At 54.1% G+C, this 22197-nt stretch overlaps 1 protein-coding gene across 2 annotated transcripts; it reads left to right on the forward strand.

Moving 5' to 3' along the window:
- The first annotated feature begins 468 nt into the window (after positions 1-468).
- Positions 469-21865, forward strand: LOC148673859 (histone-lysine N-methyltransferase Smyd1-like). Of its 2 annotated transcripts, XM_088630770.1 has the most exons (10): positions 470-848; positions 7869-8045; positions 15051-15264; positions 15656-15786; positions 16968-17006; positions 18984-19179; positions 19654-19746; positions 20285-20448; positions 21227-21395; positions 21514-21865. In XM_088630770.1, the coding sequence occupies exons 1-10, from the start codon at positions 727-729 to the stop codon at positions 21667-21669; spliced, it is 1461 nt and encodes a 486-aa protein (XP_088486896.1). In that variant the 5' UTR covers positions 470-726; the 3' UTR covers positions 21670-21865. The 2 variants fall into 2 exon arrangements, with proteins under 2 accessions (XP_088486897.1, XP_088486896.1); XM_088630771.1 differs by lacking the exon at positions 16968-17006 and having other exon boundaries at positions 469-848.
- Positions 21866-22197: the final 332 nt, after the last annotated feature.

The following is a 22197-nucleotide window of genomic DNA, read 5'->3' on the forward strand; positions in this document are numbered from 1 at the left end:
CTGTGAGCTCACAGGGAGCTCGAGAGGAGCTGTGTCTCCAGGGGCTGTTCCTGCGAAGGCCGGTTCTGGGGATCTGATGGGACCTGGGTCTGCCTGTCCGCCCTGCCCTCCTTTCCCAAGACCCTGCTGTCCTTCGGGGCTGGGCTGAGCCCTCTCTCCCCTCTCCCTGCTGTCACACTGTGATGGGACTGGTCAGTGAGACCAGCCAGAGCTGGGGGGTGGCGGGGGGTGGGGGAGGGCTAGCGGAGGTGAGCTCTTTGTTCTGGAGGTTTCTGGAAATGGGCTCAGGCCGCCACTCTGGTAAAAGGTTGCTGGTGGCCACACAGCCCACGCTCTCCCAGCTGCCCCGGGTGACAGGCAGGCACTTCTGGCTGCTAAAAATACACTGGGACGGCCCAATTTCTCCCAAACAAGGGGAAGCTGAAACACACCACAGCCCTGCAGGGCCTGGTCCCGCGGCAGTTGGCCGTGTCTCCCCCCGAGAGAGAGCTCCCTGGGGGAGTGAGTGCAGAGGCGGCCGCGGTCCTGCGCGGGTGTGAGCTGTGCGCAGGGCTCGCTCTGCGGGCAGGACGACCCCCCCCGCGCCCGGGAGCTACAGCGCTTGGGGGCAGAGTCTATTTCGGGCCCTGCTGGGGGAGTGGCCAGAGAAGGTGTTGAAAGCCCGAGTCAGGGAGGGAGCAGGCAGGACATTCCTCTCGGCCAGTGTGAGCAGCAACCCCGGAGAGCATGGAGAGCGTCGAGGTGTTCCAGTCGGAGGGCAAGGGCCGCGGGCTGAGGGCCACCCGGGAGCTCTGGGCCGGAGACGTGCTGTTCGCGGAGCCCAGCTTCGCCGCCGTGGTGTTCGACAGGTAGGCCCGGTCCTGGCCGGGGCGGGTCCGTGCGGAGCGTGCTGGACAGCACCAGAGAGGCGCAGGCAGCTCGTCGGTGTGGAGCGCGTGAGGACACGCTGACCGGCGGCCAGGCGGGGTTCAGGGCGGGAGCTGAGGGCTGTGCACAGCTGCCAGTGGGCGTGCAGTGACTGTCGTGGACTGCCGAGCTGCTGCGTGTTCAGAATCACAGCGCTGCCGCCGGGGGCTTCTGTGTGTCTAGCTGCTCAGTGTTAAGAACGTAAAAATGGTATGTCCATCTAGTCATCTAGTTGTCATCCAGTAAGTGAAAGAAGCCAGGGTATCGGCTCCACCCACAAGGCTGGGCAGCTTGTTCCCAGCTCTCACAGCCCTGTGTGGGGGGACGAGCCCCCTGTCCTCACTGGGGTGTCTCATCCAGCTGTTCCGTGAAAGAAGCCAGGGTATCTGTTCATACGCCCACAACCATGTTAGGGTGCTGGTGTGTTCAGTAGTTCACTGTTAGAGTGCTGCGCTGCAGTGTGTTCAGGTGCCGAGTGTCAGTGTGTTGGGCTGCAGTGCGCTTAGTAGCTCAGTGTCAGAGTGGTGGGCTGCAGTGTGTTCAGTATCTCATTGTCAGTGTGCTGGGTTGCAGTGGTTTCAGTAGCTCAGTGTCAGGTAATGGGCTGCAGTGTGTTCAGTATCTCAGTGTCAGTGTGCTGGGTTGCAGTGGTTTCAGTAGCCCATTGTCAGGTAATGGGCTGCAGTGTGTTCAGTAGCTCAGTGTCGGGGTGATGGGCTGTAGTGTGTTCAGTAGGGTCCTGAGTTTCCAGTGCAGGAAACAGCTAAAAGTCTAAACACCGAAGGCTGTAGATACACTAAAGGGGTAGTGCTGTTGTGCAGTAAATGGAATTGTTATTATGCTTCAGAACCTAAGTCTCAAAGTTGTGTTGAGCTAACCGCAGCAGCGTTACCACCTTGTATTCTGTATTGTGATAAGATCTCAGGAGATAAGCAGTCTGGTCCAGGTCAGTACTGGGATGGGAGACCTCTAAGGAAAACCAGACTCTTTCTGAAAGGCTGTTGGTGGGCCAGTAGGAGGTGCTCTTCAGGATCTGTTCAGAATGTCCAAAGCAATCCCCCAGCACACCTACACTGTGCTGTAGGAGGCATCGCCCTTCAGATTGTCACACTCAAGCCCTGACTAGATATTCACTGAGCTTGGGACACAGTGTTAACCCCAGTGTCCTGGAAAATTCCACCCTGCTTTTATCCAATCTGGACTCCCTCAATTCTTTTAACTTATTTTGCTTTTAAGAACTTTATTTCCTTTTCACAAAGAATTACAGAATAAACACAAACTTTACAATATTTTATGCCTATAATGGTATATACTGTACTGTATATACACATACTGTATTAAGAGAGCAGAATAAAATTCATAATTATTTAATAAAACATTCCTGGTTAGTTTTTAACAAGAAAATTACATTTTTGCTTTACTTTCTTCTCTATTAGTCTGAGAGAGCTTTAAAGTGAAATACCTGGATCTAGTTTTCCAGATACTGGTCTCCACAGATCTCTCAGCTGGATGAGCCAGACCATCTGCACCCCTGACTGAAACTTCTCTTAAATCACCTGGGGCTGCAGTTTCTCTCTCCTCTGATCCACTGTGTAGTGGGGCTGCTGGTGCAGAATGATTCCTGTGTGTCTCCCAGGTGGGGCTGCTGGTGCAGAATGATCCCTGTGTGTCTCTCAGGTGGGGCTGCTGGTGCAGAATGATCCCTGTGTGTCTCCCAGGTGGGGCTGCTGGTGCAGAATGATCCCTGTGTGTCTCCCAGGTGGGGTTGCATCAGTGGGGGATATGGTCCCCTTCTTTATGTGATGAGATTGGTGGACATTTAGAATTCTTATAGTTAGAATTAGAATTATAGAATGATTTTAATTGATTACTCTTAGTCAAATTAAAAATATCATCACATCAGCAGCAGTGCCTCTCTGTCCACCCTGTTTACAAACTCCCCCCCCCCCAGTCCACCCTACTGTTTTCCTGGAAAACTCACGCTGTGCTTCTATTTTCAACCCTCACCTCACAGACTGCCTACTATCACGAGTGTCATCGGCTTTGTCTGCAACACCCGGCACACCGGCCTGGACAGTGTCAGTGTGCACGTTGTCAGAACAAAACCGCAGACCCTTCTCAGTCATCTGCCATTGGACACAGAAAGGACCAGCTGATCACAGTATTCAGTCATGTCTGCATCTGCAGCAGGCCCTGCGCAGCTGTGCACACTTGTGGCTGTGAGGGAGTGAGTGAATCTGTTGTACAGCCCCACTCTCCCTGAGTCACAAGACTGGCAACTCTTAACTGGATACAGCTATAGAAAAAGGTCATCAGAAGTTAAAAGCCAAGTTAAGGAGTTATATCACTGTTTAGGTGATTGGAATTAGTCCAGCCCTGGCTGCAGTCAGGGAAATCGTTTCTGAAGTGTAGTGAGGACTCTCAGGAGGAGTTCGGTTTTTTGTTCTGGTTGTTTATTTTTAAAGGAAAAGGAGTTGTTATTGACTGTGGAAGGGGACCAGCCTGCCTGCAGGACTGGATCTGAGACAAACAGACGTGCTACTGAGCAGGCGGCTGACAGTCTGCCAGGGTCACCATGACTCTCCGGCGCTGAGAGATAGTCTGATCAGCCCCTGATCAGGGACTGTATCAGGGACTGTGAGCTGCAGAGCTCAGATCAGGAATGTGCATCCTGTGGCAGAGGGGGGACTGGGAAAGATGGCTGACTGGGAGAAGTGATTCTGTTCCCTGAGGGTGACTGGAGAAAGTGGACATGGGAAACGCCGCCAGCTCTCGTGAGGTCAGTGCTCACAGGGGTTAGTGCTTGTTGTGGTATTTTCTGTACTTTCCCTCAGAATCTGTTCTGCAGTTTGAGCACAAGGCCTGTGAACAAGCTCAGGTTCAACATGCTGTCTGAATGCCGGTGTAGGACACGTCCCGGGATGGTGACCACAGTGGTACAAAAGATGAGGCCTTACTAGCTCATTGTTATACAATTTCAGCACCCTAAATTCCGTGCTTTAAACTTTAAATCCTACCGTTTGGTTTGCCGAGTAAGTTGCCTCCCCACATTGTCTAGAAGATGTGAAAACATCAACGCCTGACCTACACCCCCCTCGCTGAGACTGGTGCAATCCGATCTGGGGCTGCCCTGCTGAGACCCCAGCGTCGGGTTTCCCAGCTGCAGGACCTCCCGGATCCTCCTGGCTGCACAGGCCTGACAAAACAACGTTACCGGCTCTGCTAGCCCCTGGATGACGGGGCCCCGCGCTCTGCTGTGTGTTTCGAGGTGAGAGGCTTGTCCTGAGCCTGAGACCTGCCTCTCCGGTTGGCGTTCCAGAAGCTCCAAGTCAGCTCTTCTGCTGGGAAGAAGACTCCGTCTTTCAGGGCTGCTCCAGCGCTGGCTGCAGAATTCAGGACACAGTTCAGATTGCCGGCCGTCTCTCCCACATCGCACTCATTCCTGCTCCAATATGGACGCTCTGCCGAAGTGGGTCTGATGAACTGCTACAGCAGTGAACCAGCGTACCAGCTGCCGGCTGATAACAGGTCCTGTTAATCACCCTCTCCTGAGGAGCCGTCAGGCCCTGTCTGCAAACGGCACATTCAACAGCACAGCTCAAGTACTGCCAGCTCATACCCCAAACACTGCCCCCTCCTGGATGGGTCAAAGGGGAGAGGCCAGACCTGCTATAGGGCTGCGTTTGATGGGCCAGAGGTTTTGAGCTCACAAGTTAAACGAGTGAGAGCTTTACTGACCAGCAGTAAGGAGTAAAACTGCTTGTTTTACTAAAGCTAATTTGAAAATGAACCTCATTCTAAAGATTACTTATGAAGCTACTTTAATGGAGTTAAAAATTATAATCAAATTGTATAATGGAATTCTATTACAGAAAAGTATGCAGAATCATTTATAGAGGAACACAGAGCAGGAAAGCAGAAGGGAATCACAGCATTTTCATAACATCATGCATTGGCGCTTAGTAATGGAAACTCTTGTTGATGCAAACTTAAAAATAACATTTCAAAATAGGAATCTGACAAACAGGTTTGTTTGGAGAGAAAATGTCAGCTGTGAAGGAGCTCTGAGCTGAACTTCATAAATACTCTCTGAGTTGGCAGGGATGTGCTTCCAAATTCCTGAGAGGAACCCAGGATTATTTCTTCCCTCTGTTTTGTGTGATCAGCCTGCATCTCCAGATTGCAGTCATTTTCTTTCCTCTTAGTTCTGGAAAATAGATAAAAACAAACACATTTGAACACTGCTTCAAGTATTCCAAATCCTCATGGTATTCTTCAGTGGGCTTCAGTAGAATGAACGGTGAACCATGGGGCGCTAGTGGTTCAGTAGCTACTTGGCAGACAATTTAAAACAGATAACAAGAGGTGCTTCTTTACACAAAAGGTGGTGAGAGACTGGAACAAGTTACCCAGCCATGTTGTTACACCCATTACCCTGGACTCTTTCAAGAGATCCTCAGATTGATTGGTTACTAACTTCCTAATGTCGTAGATAGGCTCCTTGAGCTGTATATCTATTATAAATCTACTGTCAGATCGGCCTTTATCTTACATGCTTAAAGCTGTAATTCATCGGTCATTTGGATCTGAGTGAATGAGCAGGGGCTGTGTCACCACCTGTGCAGTGAGAGCCTTACTTGGACTTGGAGAGCCAGGAAGCCCAGAGGCCAGCAGGGAGGCCTGGGGCAGCTGTGTGGAGACAATCAGATTGACAGCATGTGTGTCAGGCCCTGCACAGACAGCTGCAGTCCGTCTGGCTGCTCTCACAAAAGGGACAGATGTACCAGTCCGAGGAGCTGACCGGGTGTGTGGGAACAGGCGATCTGGGGGTCACCCCTCTGCAGGTGACATCGCTGCTGGCTGTGAGCCCTGCAGTAACACAGCCCAGAGCTGCGCACAGCTCGCCTGCCCTCTGCACTCGGACATTGCTGAGAGCTCTCCGGGTTTCTGTGACACGTAAAGGGTTTCAAAGACGTGCATGATGTATGGTCTGCAGTGCTTTAAATACGTTGCTTTTGGACTGCAGGGAAGTTTTGTCTAGGTGATTTGTGTTGGATGATGAGACTGATAAAGACATGGAGTGTGAGAAGCAGTGAGAGCAGTGAGAGTTTGGTGCTGCACCATCCCTGTGTGTGTGTGTGTGTGTGTGTGTGTGTGTGTGTGTGTGTGTGTGTGTGTGTGTGTGTGTGTGTGTGTGTGTGTGTGTGTGTGTGTGTGTGGGGTGTTGAGACAGGAGCCAGCTTCTCTTCAGCAGAATTACAGTCTGCGCTGACACCTGACCACCTCATGAGCAACAGGGAAGAGATAAGGGTTCTGTGCCCCTGGACGACAGGGGCTCCTAGTCCTCATATCTGTTGAGTTCCTAATTAGTAATGGAACAAACTCTTGAGCACTGCTGCTCTTTGCTGAGTCTCAAGTGGGGGTGATGTAAACAGGCCTGAAGGAGCTGCAGGGCTGTGGCTCTTAGGGTTGGGAAAAGAACGAGATCCACAAAGTTAAAGTTTCTCTGTCAACTTTCCAAAGCTCTATCTGGCTAATCCCAGCCCTACCCCCAGAAGAATGGGGCTGCTGGTGCAGAATAACCTCTGTGTGTCTCCCAGGTGGGGCTGCACTTCGCTGAGGAAGGAAGCATGTCCCTCTTACATTTGAAGCTTTAGGATACTTTTGGATGAAAGGTGCTGTATAAATCAAGGAATTTACTGTTATTGTTACAAACTGGGTGAGTGATAAAGTTACTAATTAAGGAAGTTATCCAATGGGTAAGGAACCCAGGTCCTGACTCTGAATGATAACGCGTGACTCCACTCTGGGTGTCGATCAGGAGAGTCTGCTGCAGATGATCACCGGACTCTTAAGGCCCTTTCGCCAGCTCACATTCACATGGAGCCCAGTGCAGTTCTCCCTCCAGACCCTCCGCCAGTCGATCCTTGGCCTTCATGCCCACCTCCACGGGCGCCTCACCCTGCTCTCTCACACTGCAGAACTTGTCCCAGCAGGAACCTCTGTCATTCTCAACTCTGGTTCCGGGGAAGGGCTTCACCCTTGCACGCACGCACGCACGCACACACACACACAGGCGGTGCTGTTTCCTCTGCAGCTTCAGAAAGAGCTGCCTTCCAACACAGGGGCCCTCTCGAAACCCACAAGCCCCTCCGGGATCGCTGTTCTCTCGGGTCGCTCTCCTCTTCGTCTGCTGCTTCAGCTTCTCCAGCCCAGCTGGCTGCCCTTTAACCAGCGTCTTCTCCGCGCTTGTTTCAGGATCGCTGACTCAGCTGGCTCAATAACAAACAGCCTTCAACCCGCTGCTGTAAATCTTCAAAACACAGCTGTGGGCTTTATACCGCGTTCCTGTCACCTCGATCGCTCTGGCCGCATTCCGTACCACAGCACATTCTCTCTCTCTGCCTGGCCCATGCTGGGTCTGCTGTTCGCTACCGGAGGAGACGAGTGGGGGATTCCTGAACCCTGTACCGCTCTTGACAGACAGCCTGGCTCCCATTGGGACGTATCCGACCCTCTCTGGCTCTGGCTAATTAAACAGTCTCCACTCGGCCAATTTACAGCTTGATAACAGAGTAATAATCAGTTACCCTAGGAACCTCCTACAGACACTGACAGCCCAGAATTCTGTCCTTATAATCATGGAAAAACAACTCTAAAATTGTAATAAAAAAAGAGAGATATCCTGGGACCTGAACCAGGCCTAAATCACACTCTCACAAAGTACCAGCACAGATTCTGCTTTTAAGTCTGAATTCAGAGAGGCGCTATCTCAGGGCACCAGCTTTGTGATGAGGAGGAGGGAGGATAAAGAGTTAAAAGCAAGGGTCCAGTTCTGTTGGGGCAATCTGACTGACCAGGGCACTGTGGGGTATTCATGTTTCCTCACGGGTCATCGTTTCAGTCTGCTGCCACATCTCCCTGCTGACCCTCTCGCCCGCCTCTCGCCCGCCTCTCCCCAGCCTCACGCAGCACGTCTGCCACACCTGCTTCGCCCGCCAGCCCAAGCTCCAGCGCTGCGGGCAGTGCAAGTTCGCCCACTACTGCGACCGCACCTGCCAGCGGGAGGGCTGGGCCGAGCACAAGGGCGAGTGCAGCGCCATCAAGAAGTACGGCCAGACGCCCAACGAGAACGTCCGGTGAGCCCAGGGTACAGTGTGTGTGTGTGGTGAGCCCAGGGGTACAGTGTGTGTGTGTGGTGAGCCCAGGGGTACAGTGTGTGTCCTGTGAGCCCAGGGGTACAGTGTGTGTGTGTGGTGAGCCCAGGGGTACAGTGTGTGTGTGTGGTGAGCCCAGGGGTACAGTGTGTGTGTGGTGAGCCCAGGGGTACAGTGTGTGTCCGGTGAGCCCAGGGGTACAGTGTGTGTGTGTGGTGAGCCCAGGGGTACAGTGTGTGTGTGTGTGGTGAGCCCAGGGGTACAGTGTGTGTGTGTGGTGAGCCCAGGGGTACAGTGTGTGTGTGTGGTGAGCCCAGGGGTACAGTGTGTGTGTGGTGAGCCCAGGGGTACAGTGTGTGTGTGTGGTGAGCCCAGGGGTACAGTGTGTGTGTGGTGAGCCCAGGGGTACAGTGTGTGTGGTGAGCCCAGGGGTACAGTGTGTGTGTGTGGTGAGCCCAGGGGTACAGTGTGTGTGTGTGTGGTGAGCCCAGGGGTACAGTGTGTGTGTCCGGTGAGCCCAGGGGTACAGTGTGTGTGTGTGGTGAGCCCAGGGGTACAGTGTGTGTGTCCTGTGAACCCAGGGGTACAGTGTGTGTGTCCTGTGAGCCCAGGGGTACAGTGTGTGTGTGTGGTGAGCCCAGGGGTACAGTGTGTGTGTGGTGAGCCCAGGGGTACAGTGTGTGTGTGTGTGGTGAGCCCAGGGGTACAGTGTGTGTGTGTGGTGAGCCCAGGGGTACAGTGTGTGTGTGTGGTGAGCCCAGGGGTACAGTGTGTGTGTGTGGTGAGCCCAGGGGTACAGTGTGTATAGTGAACCCAGGGGTACAGTGTGTGTGTGGTGAGCCCAGGGTACAGTGTGTGTGTGTGGTGAGCCCAGGGGTACAGTGTGTGTGTGTGGTGAGCCCAGGGGTACAGTGTGTGTGTGTGTGTGGTGAGCCCAGGGGTACAGTGTGTGTGTGTGTGGTGAGCCCAGGGGTACAGTGTGTGTGTGTGTGGTGAGCCCAGGGGTACAGTGTGTGTGTGTGTGGTGAGCCCAGGGGTACAGTGTGTGTGTGTGGTGAGCCCAGGGGTACAGTGTGTGTGTGGTGAGCCCAGGGGTACAGTGTGTGTGTGTCCTGTGAGCCCAGGGGTACAGTGTGTGTGTGTGGTGAGCCCAGGGGTACAGTGTGTGTGTGGTGAGCCCAGGGGTACAGTGTGTGTGTGGTGAGCCCAGGGGTACAGTGTGTGTGTGTGTGGTGAGCCCAGGGGTACAGTGTGTGTGTGTGGTGAGCCCAGGGGTACAGTGTGTGTGTGGTGAGCCCAGGGGTACAGTGTGTGTGTGTGGTGAGCCCAGGGGTACAGTGTGTGTGTGGTGAGCCCAGGGGTACAGTGTGTGTGTGTGGTGAGCCCAGGGGTACAGTGTGTGTGTGGTGAGCCCAGGGGTACAGTGTGTGTGTGGTGAGCCCAGGGGTACAGTGTGTGTGTGTGGTGAGCCCAGGGGTACAGTGTGTGTGTGGTGAGCCCAGGGGTACAGTGTGTGTGTGTGGTGAGCCCAGGGGTACAGTGTGTGTGTGTGGTGAGCCCAGGGTACAGTGTGTGTGTGTCCTGTGAGCCCAGGGGTACAGTGTGTGTGTGGTGAGCCCAGGGGTACAGTGTGTGTGTGGTGAGCCCAGGGGTACAGTGTGTGTGTGTGGTGAGCCCAGGGGTACAGTGTGTGTGTCCTGTGAGCCCAGGGGTACAGTGTGTCTGTGGTGAGCCCAGGGGTACAGTGTGTGTGTGTGGTGAGCCCAGGGGTACAGTGTGTGTGTGTGGTGAGCCCAGGGGTACAGTGTGTGTGTGGTGAGCCCAGGGGTACAGTGTGTGTGTGTGGTGAGCCCAGGGGTACAGTGTGTGTCCTGTGAGCCCAGGGGTACAGTGTGTGTGTGGTGAGCCCAGGGGTACAGTGTGTGTGTGTGGTGAGCCCAGGGGTACAGTGTGTGTGTGGTGAGCCCAGGGGTACAGTGTGTGTGTGTGGTGAGCCCAGGGGTACAGTGTGTGTGTCCTGTGAGCCCAGGGGTACAGTGTGTGTGTGTGGTGAGCCCAGGGGTACAGTGTGTGTGTGGTGAGCCCAGGGGTACAGTGTGTGTGTGTGGTGAGCCCAGGGGTACAGTGTGTGTGTCCTGTGAGCCCAGGGGTACAGTGTGTGTGTGTGGTGAGCCCAGGGGTACAGTGTGTGTGTGTGGTGAGCCCAGGGGTACAGTGTGTGTGTGTGTGGTGAGCCCAGGGGTACAGTGTGTGTGTGTGGTGAGCCCAGGGGTACAGTGTGTGTGTGGTGAGCCCAGGGGTACAGTGTGTGTGTGTGGTGAGCCCAGGGGTACAGTGTGTGTGTGGTGAGCCCAGGGGTACAGTGTGTGTGTGTGGTGAGCCCAGGGGTACAGTGTGTGTGTGTGGTGAGCCCAGGGGTACAGTGTGTGTGTGTGGTGAGCCCAGGGTACAGTGTGTGTGTGTGGTGAGCCCAGGGGTACAGTGTGTGTGTGTGGTGAGCCCAGGGGTACAGTGTGTGTGTGTGGTGAGCCCAGGGGTACAGTGTGTGTGTGTGGTGAGCCCAGGGGTACAGTGTGTGTCCTGTGAGCCCAGGGGTACAGTGTGTGTGTCCTGTGAGCCCAGGGGTACAGTGTGTGTGTGTGGTGAGCCCAGGGGTACAGTGTGTGTGTGTGGTGAGCCCAGGGGTACAGTGTGTGTGTGGTGAGCCCAGGGGTACAGTGTGTGTGTGTGGTGAGCCCAGGGGTACAGTGTGTGTGTGTGTGGTGAGCCCAGGGGTACAGTGTGTGTGTGTGGTGAGCCCAGGGGTACAGTGTGTGTGTGTGTCCTGTGAGCCCAGGGGTACAGTGTGTGTGTGGTGAGCCCAGGGGTACAGTGTGTGTGTGTGGTGAGCCCAGGGGTACAGTGTGTGTGTGTGGTGAGCCCAGGGGTACAGTGTGTGTGTGTGTGGTGAGCCCAGGGGTACAGTGTGTGTGTGTGTGGTGAGCCCAGGGGTACAGTGTGTGTGTGTGGTGAGCCCAGGGGTACAGTGTGTGTGTCCGGTGAGCCCAGGGGTACAGTGTGTGTGTGTGGTGAGCCCAGGGGTACAGTGTGTGTGTGGTGAGCCCAGGGGTACAGTGTGTGTGTGTGGTGAGCCCAGGGGTACAGTGTGTGTGTGGTGAGCCCAGGGGTACAGTGTGTGTGTGTGTGGTGAGCCCAGGGGTACAGTGTGTGTGTGTGTGGTGAGCCCAGGGGTACAGTGTGTGTGTGTGGTGAGCCCAGGGGTACAGTGTGTGTGTCCGGTGAGCCCAGGGGTACAGTGTGTGTGTGTGGTGAGCCCAGGGGTACAGTGTGTGTGTGGTGAGCCCAGGGGTACAGTGTGTGTGTGGTGAGCCCAGGGGTACAGTGTGTGTGTGTGTGGTGAGCCCAGGGGTACAATGTATGTGTGTGGTGAGCCCAGGGGTACAGTATGTGTGTCCTGTGAGCCCAGGGGTACAGTGTGTGTGTGGTGAGCCCAGGGGTACAGTGTGTGTGTGTGGTGAGCCCAGGGGTACAGTGTGTGTGTGTGGTGAGCCCAGGGGTACAGTGTGTGTGTGGTGAGCCCAGGGGTACAGTGTGTGTGTGTGTGGTGAGCCCAGGGGTACAGTGTGTGTGTGTGGTGAGCCCAGGGGTACAGTGTGTGTGTGTGTGTGGTGAGCCCAGGGGTACAGTGTGTGTGTCCGGTGAGCCCAGGGGTACAGTGTGTGTGTGTGGTGAGCCCAGGGGTACAGTGTGTGTGTCCTGTGAGCCCAGGGGTACAGTGTGTGTGTGTGGTGAGCCCAGGGGTACAGTGTGTGTGTCCTGTGAGCCCAGGGGTACAGTGTGTGTGTGTCCTGTGAGCCCAGGGGTACAGTGTGTGTGTGTGGTGAGCCCAGGGGTACAGTGTGTGTCCGGTGAGCCCAGGGGTACAGTGTGTGTGTGTGGTGAGCCCAGGGGTACAGTGTGTGTGTCCGGTGAGCCCAGGGGTACAGTGTGTGTGTGTGGTGAGCCCAGGGGTACAGTGTGTGTGTGTGGTGAGCCCAGGGTACAGTGTGTGTGTGTGTGGTGAGCCCAGGGGTACAGTGTGTGTGTGGTGAGCGCAGGGGTACAGTGTGTGTGTGTGTGCGTGGTGAGCCCAGGGGTACAGTGTGTGTGTGTGTGTGTGTGTGTGGTGAGCCCAGGGGTACAGTGTGTGTGTCCAGTCAGCCCAGGGGTACAGTGTGTGTCCTGTGAGCCCAGGGGTACAGTGTGTGTGTGTGGTGAGCCCAGGGGTACAGTGTGTGTGTCCTGTGAGCCCAGGGGTACAGTGTGTGTGTGTGGTGAGCCCAGGGGTACAGTGTGTGTGTCCTGTGAGCCCAGGGGTACAGTGTGTGTGTGTGGTGAGCCCAGGGGTACAGTGTGTGTGTGGTGAGCCCAGGGGTACAGTGTGTGTGTCCGGTGAGCCCAGGGGTACAGTGTGTGTGTGTGGTGAGCCCAGGGGTACAGTGTGTGTGTGGTGAGCCCAGGGGTACAGTGTGTGTGTGTGGTGAGCCCAGGGGTACAGTGTGTGTGTGTGTGGTGAGCCCAGGGGTACAGTGTGTGTGTGTGGTGAGCCCAGGGGTACAGTGTGTGTGTGTGGTGAGCCCAGGGTACAGTGTGTGTGTGTGCGTGGTGAGCCCAGGGGTACAGTGTGTGTGTGTGGTGAGCCCAGGGGTACAGTGTGTGTGTGGTGAGCCCAGGGTACAGTGTGTGTGTGGTGAGCCCAGGGGTACAGTGTGTGTGTCCGGTGAGCCCAGGGTACAGTGTGTGTGTGTGGTGAGCCCAGGGGTACAGTGTGTGTGTGTGGTGAGCCCAGGGGTACAGTGTGTGTGTGGTGAGCCCAGGGGTACAGTGTGTGTGTGTGGTGAGCCCAGGGGTACAGTGTGTGTGTGGTGAGCCCAGGGGTACAGTGTGTGTGTGTGGTGAGCCCAGGGGTACAGTGTGTGTGTGTGGTGAGCCCAGGGGTACAGTGTGTGTGTGGTGAGCCCAGGGGTACAGTGTGTGTGTGTGGTGAGCCCAGGGGTACAGTGTGTGTGTGGTGAGCCCAGGGGTACAGTGTGTGTGTGTGGTGAGCCCAGGGGTACAGTGTGTGTGTGGTGAGCCCAGGGGTACAGTGTGTGTGTGTGGTGAGCCCAGGGGTACAGTGTGTGTGTGTGGTGAGCCCAGGGGTACAGTGTGTGTGTGTGGTGAGCCCAGGGGTACAGTGTGTGTGTGTGTGGTGAGCCCAGGGGTACAGTGTGTGTGTGTGGTGAGCCCAGGGGTACAGTGTGTGTGTGGTGAGCCCAGGGGTACAGTGTGTGTGTGTGGTGAGCCCAGGGGTACAGTGTGTGTGTGTGGTGAGCCCAGGGGTACAGTGTGTGTGTGGTGAGCCCAGGGGTACAGTGTGTGTGTGGTGAGCCCAGGGGTACAGTGTGTGTGTGTGGTGAGCCCAGGGGTACAGTGTGTGTGTGGTGAGCCCAGGGGTACAGTGTGTGTGTGGTGAGCCCAGGGGTACAGTGTGTGTGTGTGGTGAGCCCAGGGGTACAGTGTGTGTGTGGTGAGCCCAGGGGTACAGTGTGTGTGTGTGGTGAGCCCAGGGGTACAGTGTGTGTGTGTCCTGTGAGCCCAGGGGTACAGTGTGTGTGTCCGGTGAGCCCAGGGGTACAGTGTGTGTGTCCTGTGAACCCAGGGGTACAGTGTGTGTGTCCTGTGAGCCCAGGGGTACAGTGTGTGTGTCCTGTGAGCCCAGGGGTACAGTGTGTGTAGAGTGAACCCAGGGGTACAGTGTGTGTGTCCAGTCAGCCCAGGGGTACAGTGTGTATAGTGAACCCAGGGGTACAGTGTGTGTGTGGTGAGCCCAGGGGTACAGTGTGTATAGTGAACCCAGGGGTACAGTGTGTATAGTGAACCCAGGGGTACAGTGTGTGTGTGTGGTGAGCCCAGGGGTACAGTGTGTGTCCTGTGAGCCCAGGGGTACAGTGTGTGTGTGTGGTGAGCCCAGGGGTACAGTGTGTGTGTCCTGTGAGCCCAGGGGTACAGTGTGTGTGTGTCCTGTGAGCCCAGGGGTACAGTGTGTGTGTGTGGTGAGCCCAGGGGTACAGTGTGTGTGTGTGGTGAGCCCAGGGGTACAGTGTGTGTGTCCTGTGAGCCCAGGGGTACAGTGTGTGTGTGTGGTGAGCCCAGGGGTACAGTGTGTGTGTGTGGTGAGCCCAGGGGTACAGTGTGTGTGTCCGGTGAGCCCAGGGGTACAGTGTGTGTGTGGTGAGCCCAGGGGTACAGTGTGTGTGTGGTGAGCCCAGGGGTACAGTGTGTGTGTGTGGTGAGCCCAGGGGTACAGTGTGTGTCCTGTGAGCCCAGGGGTACAGTGTGTGTGTGTGGTGAGCCCAGGGGTACAGTGTGTGTGTCCTGTGAGCCCAGGGGTACAGTGTGTGTGTGGTGAGCCCAGGGGTACAGTGTGTGTGTCCAGTCAGCCCAGGGGTACAGTGTGTATAGTGAACCCAGGGGTACAGTGTGTGTGTCCAGTCAGCCCAGGGGTACAGTGTGTATAGTGAACCCAGGGGTACCGTGTGTGTGTGTGGCGACCTCAGACGAGGGGTACAGTGTGTGTGTCCGGTGAGCCCAGGGGTACAGTGTGTGTGTCCAGTCAGCCCAGGGGTACTGTGTGTGGTGAGCTCAGACAAGGGGTACAGTGTGTGTGTGGTGAGCGCAGGGGTACAGTGTGTGTGTCCGGTGAGCCCAGGGGTACAGTGTGTGTCCGGTGAGCTCAGACGAGGGGTTCAGTGGGTGTGTCCGGTGAGCCAGACGAGGGGTACAGTGTGTGGTGATCTGAGATGAGGGGTACAGTGTGTGTGTGGTGATCTGAGAAGTGGGGTACAGAGTTTGTAACAAAGAAAACCTGTGAAAAATGGCAGAGCTCTTTTGAAGTAGCGTGTGTCCTCACTCCTCTTTTCTAAGCCTTTCTCTCTGGCTCTCTGTCCACCTGTCTGTCTGTGCCAGGCTGGCAGCGAGGGTGCTGTGGCGCATCGAGCGAGAGGGCAGCTCTCAGGCCGAGGGCAGCCTGACCTCCCTGGACGAGCTGGAGGACCATGTGGCCGACATGCCTGAGGAAGACAGGAAGGAACTGAAAATCGATGTCCACAACTTCCTGGACTACTGGCCGCCCCACAGCCGCCAGTTTGGAGTGGAGTACATCTCACACATCTTTGGCGTTGTGCGTCACTCTCTCTCACTCTCCTCCTGCCTTCCTCTCATTCTGCTCAACAAGCTTATGGCATGACCAGTGGATGACAGTGTTGCCAAGACAGGAGATCACATGCTGTATTATTATTATTGAGAGACAGGCTCACTGTTCCTGGTAACTCCTCAGAGCTGTGTCATATTAAAATGAGTTTCTTTGACAGATGTTTGATGCTACAGTATATTGTGTGATTGCATACCTTTGCACATCAAGCAGGGACAGATGTTCCTACAGCAGGCTGTATTTGCACACTTGAGAGACTAGTGAGTGCCATTGTGAAACACTAGGTCTCTGTAATTTCTCGCACTGAAGTCTCGCTGTACACCGGGCTGGCTGACAATCCAAACTGTGTTCTCGTTGGCAGATTAACTGTAACGGATTCACGGTCAGTGACCAGCGTGGGCTGCAGGCAGTGGGCGTTGGACTGTTTCCCAACTTGTGTCTGGTCAACCATGATTGCTGGCCCAACTGCTCTGTTATTCTCAACAATGGCAAGTGAGTACAGAGATACACTGGACACTGCAGCACCATACAGAGCCACTGGACACTACAGCACCCTACAGACACACTAGACGCTACAGCACAATACAGACACACTAGACACTACAATATCTTACAGACAGACTGGACAATAGCACTCCACAGACACACTGGACATTACAGCACCCTACAGACACACTAGACACTACAGCACAATACAGACACGCTGGACACTACAGCACAATACAGACACACTGGACACTACAATATCTTACAGAGGCACTGGACACTACAGCACTGTACAGACACACTGGACACTACAGGACCCTACAGACACACTGGACACTACAGTATCTTACAGAGGCACTGGACACTACAGCACAGACAGACACACTGGACACTACAGTATGTTACAGAGACACTGGACACTGTAGTATCTTACAAAGACAATGCCTGATGAGTCCTTTATGGATGTTACTACATGCTCCTATGCTGTATTTACTGCACTTTGCCCTGATCTCTTTCATCGTTGCTGGATTGGGCTGTGCTGCTGTCTGCTCTGCTTTTACAGTGCAGAGCAGTAAATCTCACTCACAAACTCACAGGAATTTTGTAACAAAACCATTTTCCACTCTGTGTGAAGCTTAAGAACAGCTACAGTACAAACAAGAGGAATCCACTCGGTCCACCCAGCCTTTTAAATAGTTTTAAATAGCTAATTGATCCCAGGATTTAATCTGGCATTTCTTGACAGAAGCCAGAGTTCGGGCTCCAATCACATGGCTGGGCAGCCTGTTACTGATTCCCGGCACCCCCACACTCCCGGGAGAGCTCCCTGTCACCCCAGGAGACATGAGGGGTTAGTGCCCCACTGAGCAGTGACGCAGGGTCGGAGGGGGTGAAAGAGCTGGGAATCTGGGGTACAGCAGTCTGGGAAGGGATGGAGAGGCTGAAGGGAATAGCTGCTCTCTGAGCAGGGAGGAAGCCTCTGGCTCCTTCAGAGTTTGTGCACTTTCAGAGTTTGTGTCACACGACTGCACTTTCAGTGTGAGCAGCCTGCCCAGGTTTCCAAGTGACTTTTACTCTTATTTAGTTTAGAACAGGCAAAGTCTGAGTGTGTGTGTAACAGCTCAGGGACTGGGGACACTGCCTAGACAGATACCTTGTTGTGTAAACATTCTCATTTTGTTTTTCAGTCATGCAGCAGTGAACTCATTGTTTCACACCCAGATGAGGTGGGTCTGTGTGCATGAGTCCAGTCTGTAGACATCCCCCTCTATCCCCACCCCCTCCTCCTCCTCACCCCACTGTCCACCATCATATCATGGCCGAGCTCAGAGCTCCAAACCACTGTCCAGTATCTCTCACAGATGAGCTCAGAGCTCCTGACCACTGTCCAGTATCTCCCACAGATGAGCTCAGAGCTCCTGACCACTGTCCAGTATCTCTCACAGATGAGCTCAGAGCTCCTGACCACTGTCCAGTATCTCTCACAGATGAGCTCAGAGCTCCTGACCACTGTCCAGTATCTCTCACAGATGAGCTCAGAGCTCCTGACCACTGTCCAGTATCTCCCACAGATGAGCTCAGAGCTCCTGACCACTGTCCAGTATCTCCCACAGATGAGCTCAGAGCTCCTGACCACTGTCCAGTATCTCTCACAGATGAGCTCAGAGCTCCTGACCACTGTCCAGTATCTCTCACAGATGAGCTCAGAGCTCCTGACCAGTGATCTGAATTCTGTCCTTCTTAACAGAGAAACAGAGATTGAGGAATCATGCTTTTCCCAGTTCAAGCTCTGAGGACTTAAGAGCTCAAATATAATAACTATGAAAGAACACAAGGAGGAAAGCAGAAGAAAGGGAGTGGGTATCTGTGCACAGAGAGTACCACCCTGGCTCCTCCTGTAGCTGTCCCGAGTGTAGACGTGTGTGCCACTGGGCATTTATGTCTAGAGCTTCCCCTCTCCTCCTCTCCCCAGATCCCCCCAACTTACACTCCAACCCCACCAAAGAACTCTAGGTGCTTCTATCTACAAAGTGAATTAAACAACTTTAAAGATATGTTCTGAGGATGCTGTGGCTCTGCTCAGACAGAAATGTCTTGCACTCTGAGGTTCTCGGTGTGGCCTGGCCAGCTCAGCTGAGTCTCACTAGCCTGTTCGTCTGAGGGCGGCTGTCTCCTCTCACGAAGCCACAGCCCGTTGCCTGGCGAGGTCAAGTACAGCTCACGAGAGTAGTCGTTTGCTGGGGCTCACGTGCTCAGGGGAGTTTGGGCAGCAGGGAGCTGAATGGCCCCATCTTGTGTTCTTATGAAGTGACAAGAACTTCTCACCACACAATCCCTGCAAGCAAATGTGATTGCAGTCTCCTTCGAAGATCTCATACCCCGTTTTAATTGCATAAGGTGTTGTGTTCTGGGTGAAACCTAAAACGCTTTTAAAAACGTGAATGTGTCTTATGTACGGTACACTGCAGTGCCACTACTGAGCACTTAGGAACGCAAGAACATAAGAAAAGTTACCGACAAGCCCCCCCTGAACTGTTTCGTCAGATTAGTAGTTAATTGAGCTCAGTGTATCATCCAGTCTCATCCAGCCAAAGTATCAGCTTCAACAACATGAAAGTTCCAGACTCCCACTACCCTCTGTGTAAGGAAGTCCCTCCTGTTTACATTTTGACTGTACTTCCCCTTAGTTTCCACCTGTGTCCTCTGGCCTGCTCTGCCCTAGTGAGAGAGGGCCAGTCTGCAGAGAAAGAGACAAAACCCAGTATTTGCACAAGTGACAGGTGATGAGGAACAGAAACAAAGCAACTGAGATGGAAGTTATTTTAAGGGGGGGATGACAAGACCTTTCATGATTGTCACCCTTCTTTATTTATTTAGTTCCTGCCACTCCAGCTCTGTCAGGTCTGAAATAAACATCACTGTAACTGAGCTAATGCTCTTTCGGGAGCAGGCCAGTCCTGGTCTTGGAGGGCAGATTTTCCAGAAGGTATTCTAGGTCCCTGACTGGCACCAGCATAAGTCTGGTCCAGTTACCACAGTAGTGAGCTGATTGAGGTTGTTAAGAGCTGTGTTACAATGAAGCCCTGCAGACACACCAGCCTGCACCAAGGCATGAAACTGGAGAGTAGGTTCTGGTCGCAGAACAGTCATGCAATCCAAGTGTGTAGCTCAAGACCCTGTCCGACGTGCGATTCTGCCCACAGGATCGAACTGCGCGCCCTGGGGAAGATCAGCCCTGGAGAGGAGCTCACAGTCTCCTACGTGGACTTCCTGAGCGTCGGCGCAGACCGGCGCAGACAGCTGCAGCAGCAGTACTTCTTCGAGTGCTCCTGTGAGCACTGTGCCAAGGGCATCAAGGACGACCTCATGATGGCCGTGAAGGAGGAGGAGGGCAAGAAGGTGGGGCACCTCCCGCACTCACAGCCCCCCACACTACAACCCCAAAAACTACAGCCTCAGACTCGTCACACTACAACCCCATAAACTACAGCCTCCCTCAGACTTGTCACACAACTTCAAAAACTACAGCCTCACTCAGCTTCCCTCACATCACAGTCCCCAAGACTACAGTCCCCAAAACCAAAGTCCCCTCACACCCCTTCACATTATAGCACCTCAAACTACCTCCTTACATCCCATTACATTGCAGCCCCCTGATATCACTACAGTACCCAAAAACCGGTGCCCCTACAGCTGTACACTTCATTGCTGGTTCAACAAAGCACCACTATTTCCTGCAAGACTCTGTGCAGCGAGTGTCCACAGGAGTGTGAAAAGGGCATCGTTCAGCGATGCACAGCCAGGGAGAGGACAGCGGTGTGAGTAAACCCCCCCTCTCCTCTCTGTTCCTCTCTCCCGCTGGCCCTGTCTCAGCCTCCAGAGGAGGTGGTGAAGGAGGTGCTGGAGTTCAGCCAGAAGGCTCTGGAGAAGATTGAGAAAGAACGCTCTGAGGGCAACTACCAGGAGGTACAGCACCCCTGCCCCCAGCAGATCACACCGCGTCCCCGGGTGCAAGGTTCAAGACAATACCAGCAGGATTTCGATATGGCCCTTCAACTTGTACTGTAAATTCAAAATGAGGCCCTTGCTAAATTGAAGTTGTTTCTTAATTACTGTAAAGAGAAAGGAGTTTGTGCTGCTCAGCTGGTTGCTGTTCCTGCCTCTGGAGACAGACAGAAAGCTGGGTCTGATCAGGGAGAATAAGTGCAGATTGGGGTAATAGGATCAATTAACCAATAACCGTTTAAAATATAGGTGATGGCAAAAAATAAAAGACAGAAATTATGAAGATTTTGTATTTGATAGCATCACTGCTGAAGGGCTCTGCTGCAGGCCATGACTGAGGGATGATGAGGACAGCAGAGCAGCTACTTTTACAGTCTGAGGAGCTGTCCTGTCTCTGAGACAGCAGGGCTGCAGGGATCATCCCAGCGGGGGCCTGTTCCCTGTGTGGAGCACTGACGCCACCTGTAGGCCCGTGTGTGAATGGACGGTGTCTCCCCAGGTCGTGAAGCTGTGCCGTAAGTGCCTGGAGAAGCAAGAGCCGGTTTTGGGGGACACTCACATTTACCTGCTGCGGATTCTGAGTGTGATCTCTGAAGTCCTGTCCTATCTGCAGTACTTTGAGGATGCAGCAGAATACGCACGCAGGATGGTGGACGGTTACCTGTGAGTACAGTCTCTGCATCTCCCATTACTGAACACACTGAGACCATCATTACTGTTACACACTGAGTCCTTCATTACTGTTACACACTGCAACACAGATTACTATAACACACAGACCATCATTACTGTAACACACTGCAACGCAGATTACTATAACACACTGAGTCCATCATTACTGTAACACAGATTACTATAACACACAGACCATCATTACTGTAACACACTGCAACACAGATTACTATAACACACTGAGTCCATCATTACCATTACACACTGTAACACCCAGATCATCATTACTGTAACACACTGCAACACAGATTACTATAACACACTGAGTCCATCATTACTGTAACACACTGCAACACACAGACCATCATTACTGTAACACACTGCAACACAGATTACTATAACACTGAGTCCATTACTGTTACACACTGTAACACCCAGATTATCATTACTGTAACACACTGCAACACTGAGACCCAGATTACTATAACACACTGAGTCCATCATTACTGTTACGCCGTGCCAGTGCACCAAGTCCCTCAACACAAAGGCGTTATGAGGCAGCAGCAGTAACTGCAGTGTCTCCATGCTGCCCCCTATCCTTTCTATTAACTAATATTTCCACGTGTTCTGCAACCTTGCTCAACACACCCTGACTCCTTGGCTACAATCTCCAGTAACTCAGCGTGAACAGCTCCATTGTCTTTGCCGTGTATATTGTTTGCGGCTTGAACTTCAGGGGTGTTCCTCCGTGTCTGCGCCCGTCTCACAGGAAGCTGTACCACCCCAACAACGCCCAGCTGGGCATGGCGACGATGCGAGCAGGGGTGACACACTGGCACGCAGGGCTGATTGAGGTGGGGCACAGCATGATCTGCAAGGCCTACGCCATCCTGCTGGTCACGCATGGCCCCACCCACCCCATCACCAAGGACCTGGAGGTAGGACCCCGCCGTCCACACCCTGGCCTTGGGCACCTCCAGTATTTACTGCTCCTGCCCCGTCTCTGAAAGAGCCCCCTCACGCCCCCGAACTCACCCCTGCTCCCTTCCCGTGCAGGCGATGCGCATGCAGACGGAGATGGAGCTGAGGATGTTCCAGCAGAACGAGTTCGTCTACTACAGCATGAGGGAGGCGGCGCTGAAGAACCAGCCCATGAAGATGATGGCCGAGCCCACCCAGGAGGCGCTCAAGATGATGTTCCGCAGGAAATAGTCCCCCCCCCATGCCCAGCCAGGGCTGACCTCCTTCACACCTCCAGGCCCGCTGGACCAGAAGCCCACAGCCGCACCGTGACGCTCTGGCCAGGCTAGAGGACGAGACCTGCGCCCTGCGAGCCAGATCCTGTGCTCCAGCCCCGAGGGCTGACTGCTGTCACGTTCCTGCTTGAAATAAAGATGGTTCTCACTTGCCTGTGGTGTGTGGAGTCTCTTCCTGGCAGCAGCCTGTGCCCTCATGCTGGCAGCGCTGACCTGAACCCTGCGCTTCTTGCAGAGTCACTAGAGAGCAGCAGCTTTAATCCCCCCCATCATGTCTGTGTCAAGACACGTGCTTTTCTGTGCTTCAAGGGGCTCCTGCCTGGAGTGTCTCATTAATTAAAACACTGGACTAATTCCTCATCACCCTAGTGTCCCAACATTGGCCCTGGGACATCCTGTCCCCCTGCGTCCCCCCACTGGACCTGGAGCATTTAACCTGGCAGGATATTTCCCCGGACTCTGGTGCCCTGCCTTTGTCCTCCTG

This window comes from Lepisosteus platostomus, chromosome 4 (genome assembly GCF_059453375.1).
Source record: "Lepisosteus platostomus isolate fLepPlt1 chromosome 4, fLepPlt1.hap1, whole genome shotgun sequence".
In the NCBI taxonomy this organism is placed as follows: domain Eukaryota; kingdom Metazoa; phylum Chordata; class Actinopteri; order Semionotiformes; family Lepisosteidae; genus Lepisosteus; species Lepisosteus platostomus.

What these genes read in the sequence shown, in the direction of transcription:
- LOC148673859 (XM_088630770.1), top strand. Translation starts at nt 727, where the DNA reads ATGGAGAGCGTCGAGGTGTTCCAGTCGGAGGGCAAGGGCCGCGGGCTG. An exon ending in TTGTTTCACACCCAGATGAG is followed by an intron (nt 17,007 to 18,983) that starts GTGGGTCTGTGT and finishes TTCTGCCCACAG; the next exon opens with GATCGAACTGCGCGCCCTGG. An exon ending in AGGATGGTGGACGGTTACCT is followed by an intron (nt 20,449 to 21,226) that starts GTGAGTACAGTC and finishes CCCGTCTCACAG; the next exon opens with GAAGCTGTACCACCCCAACA.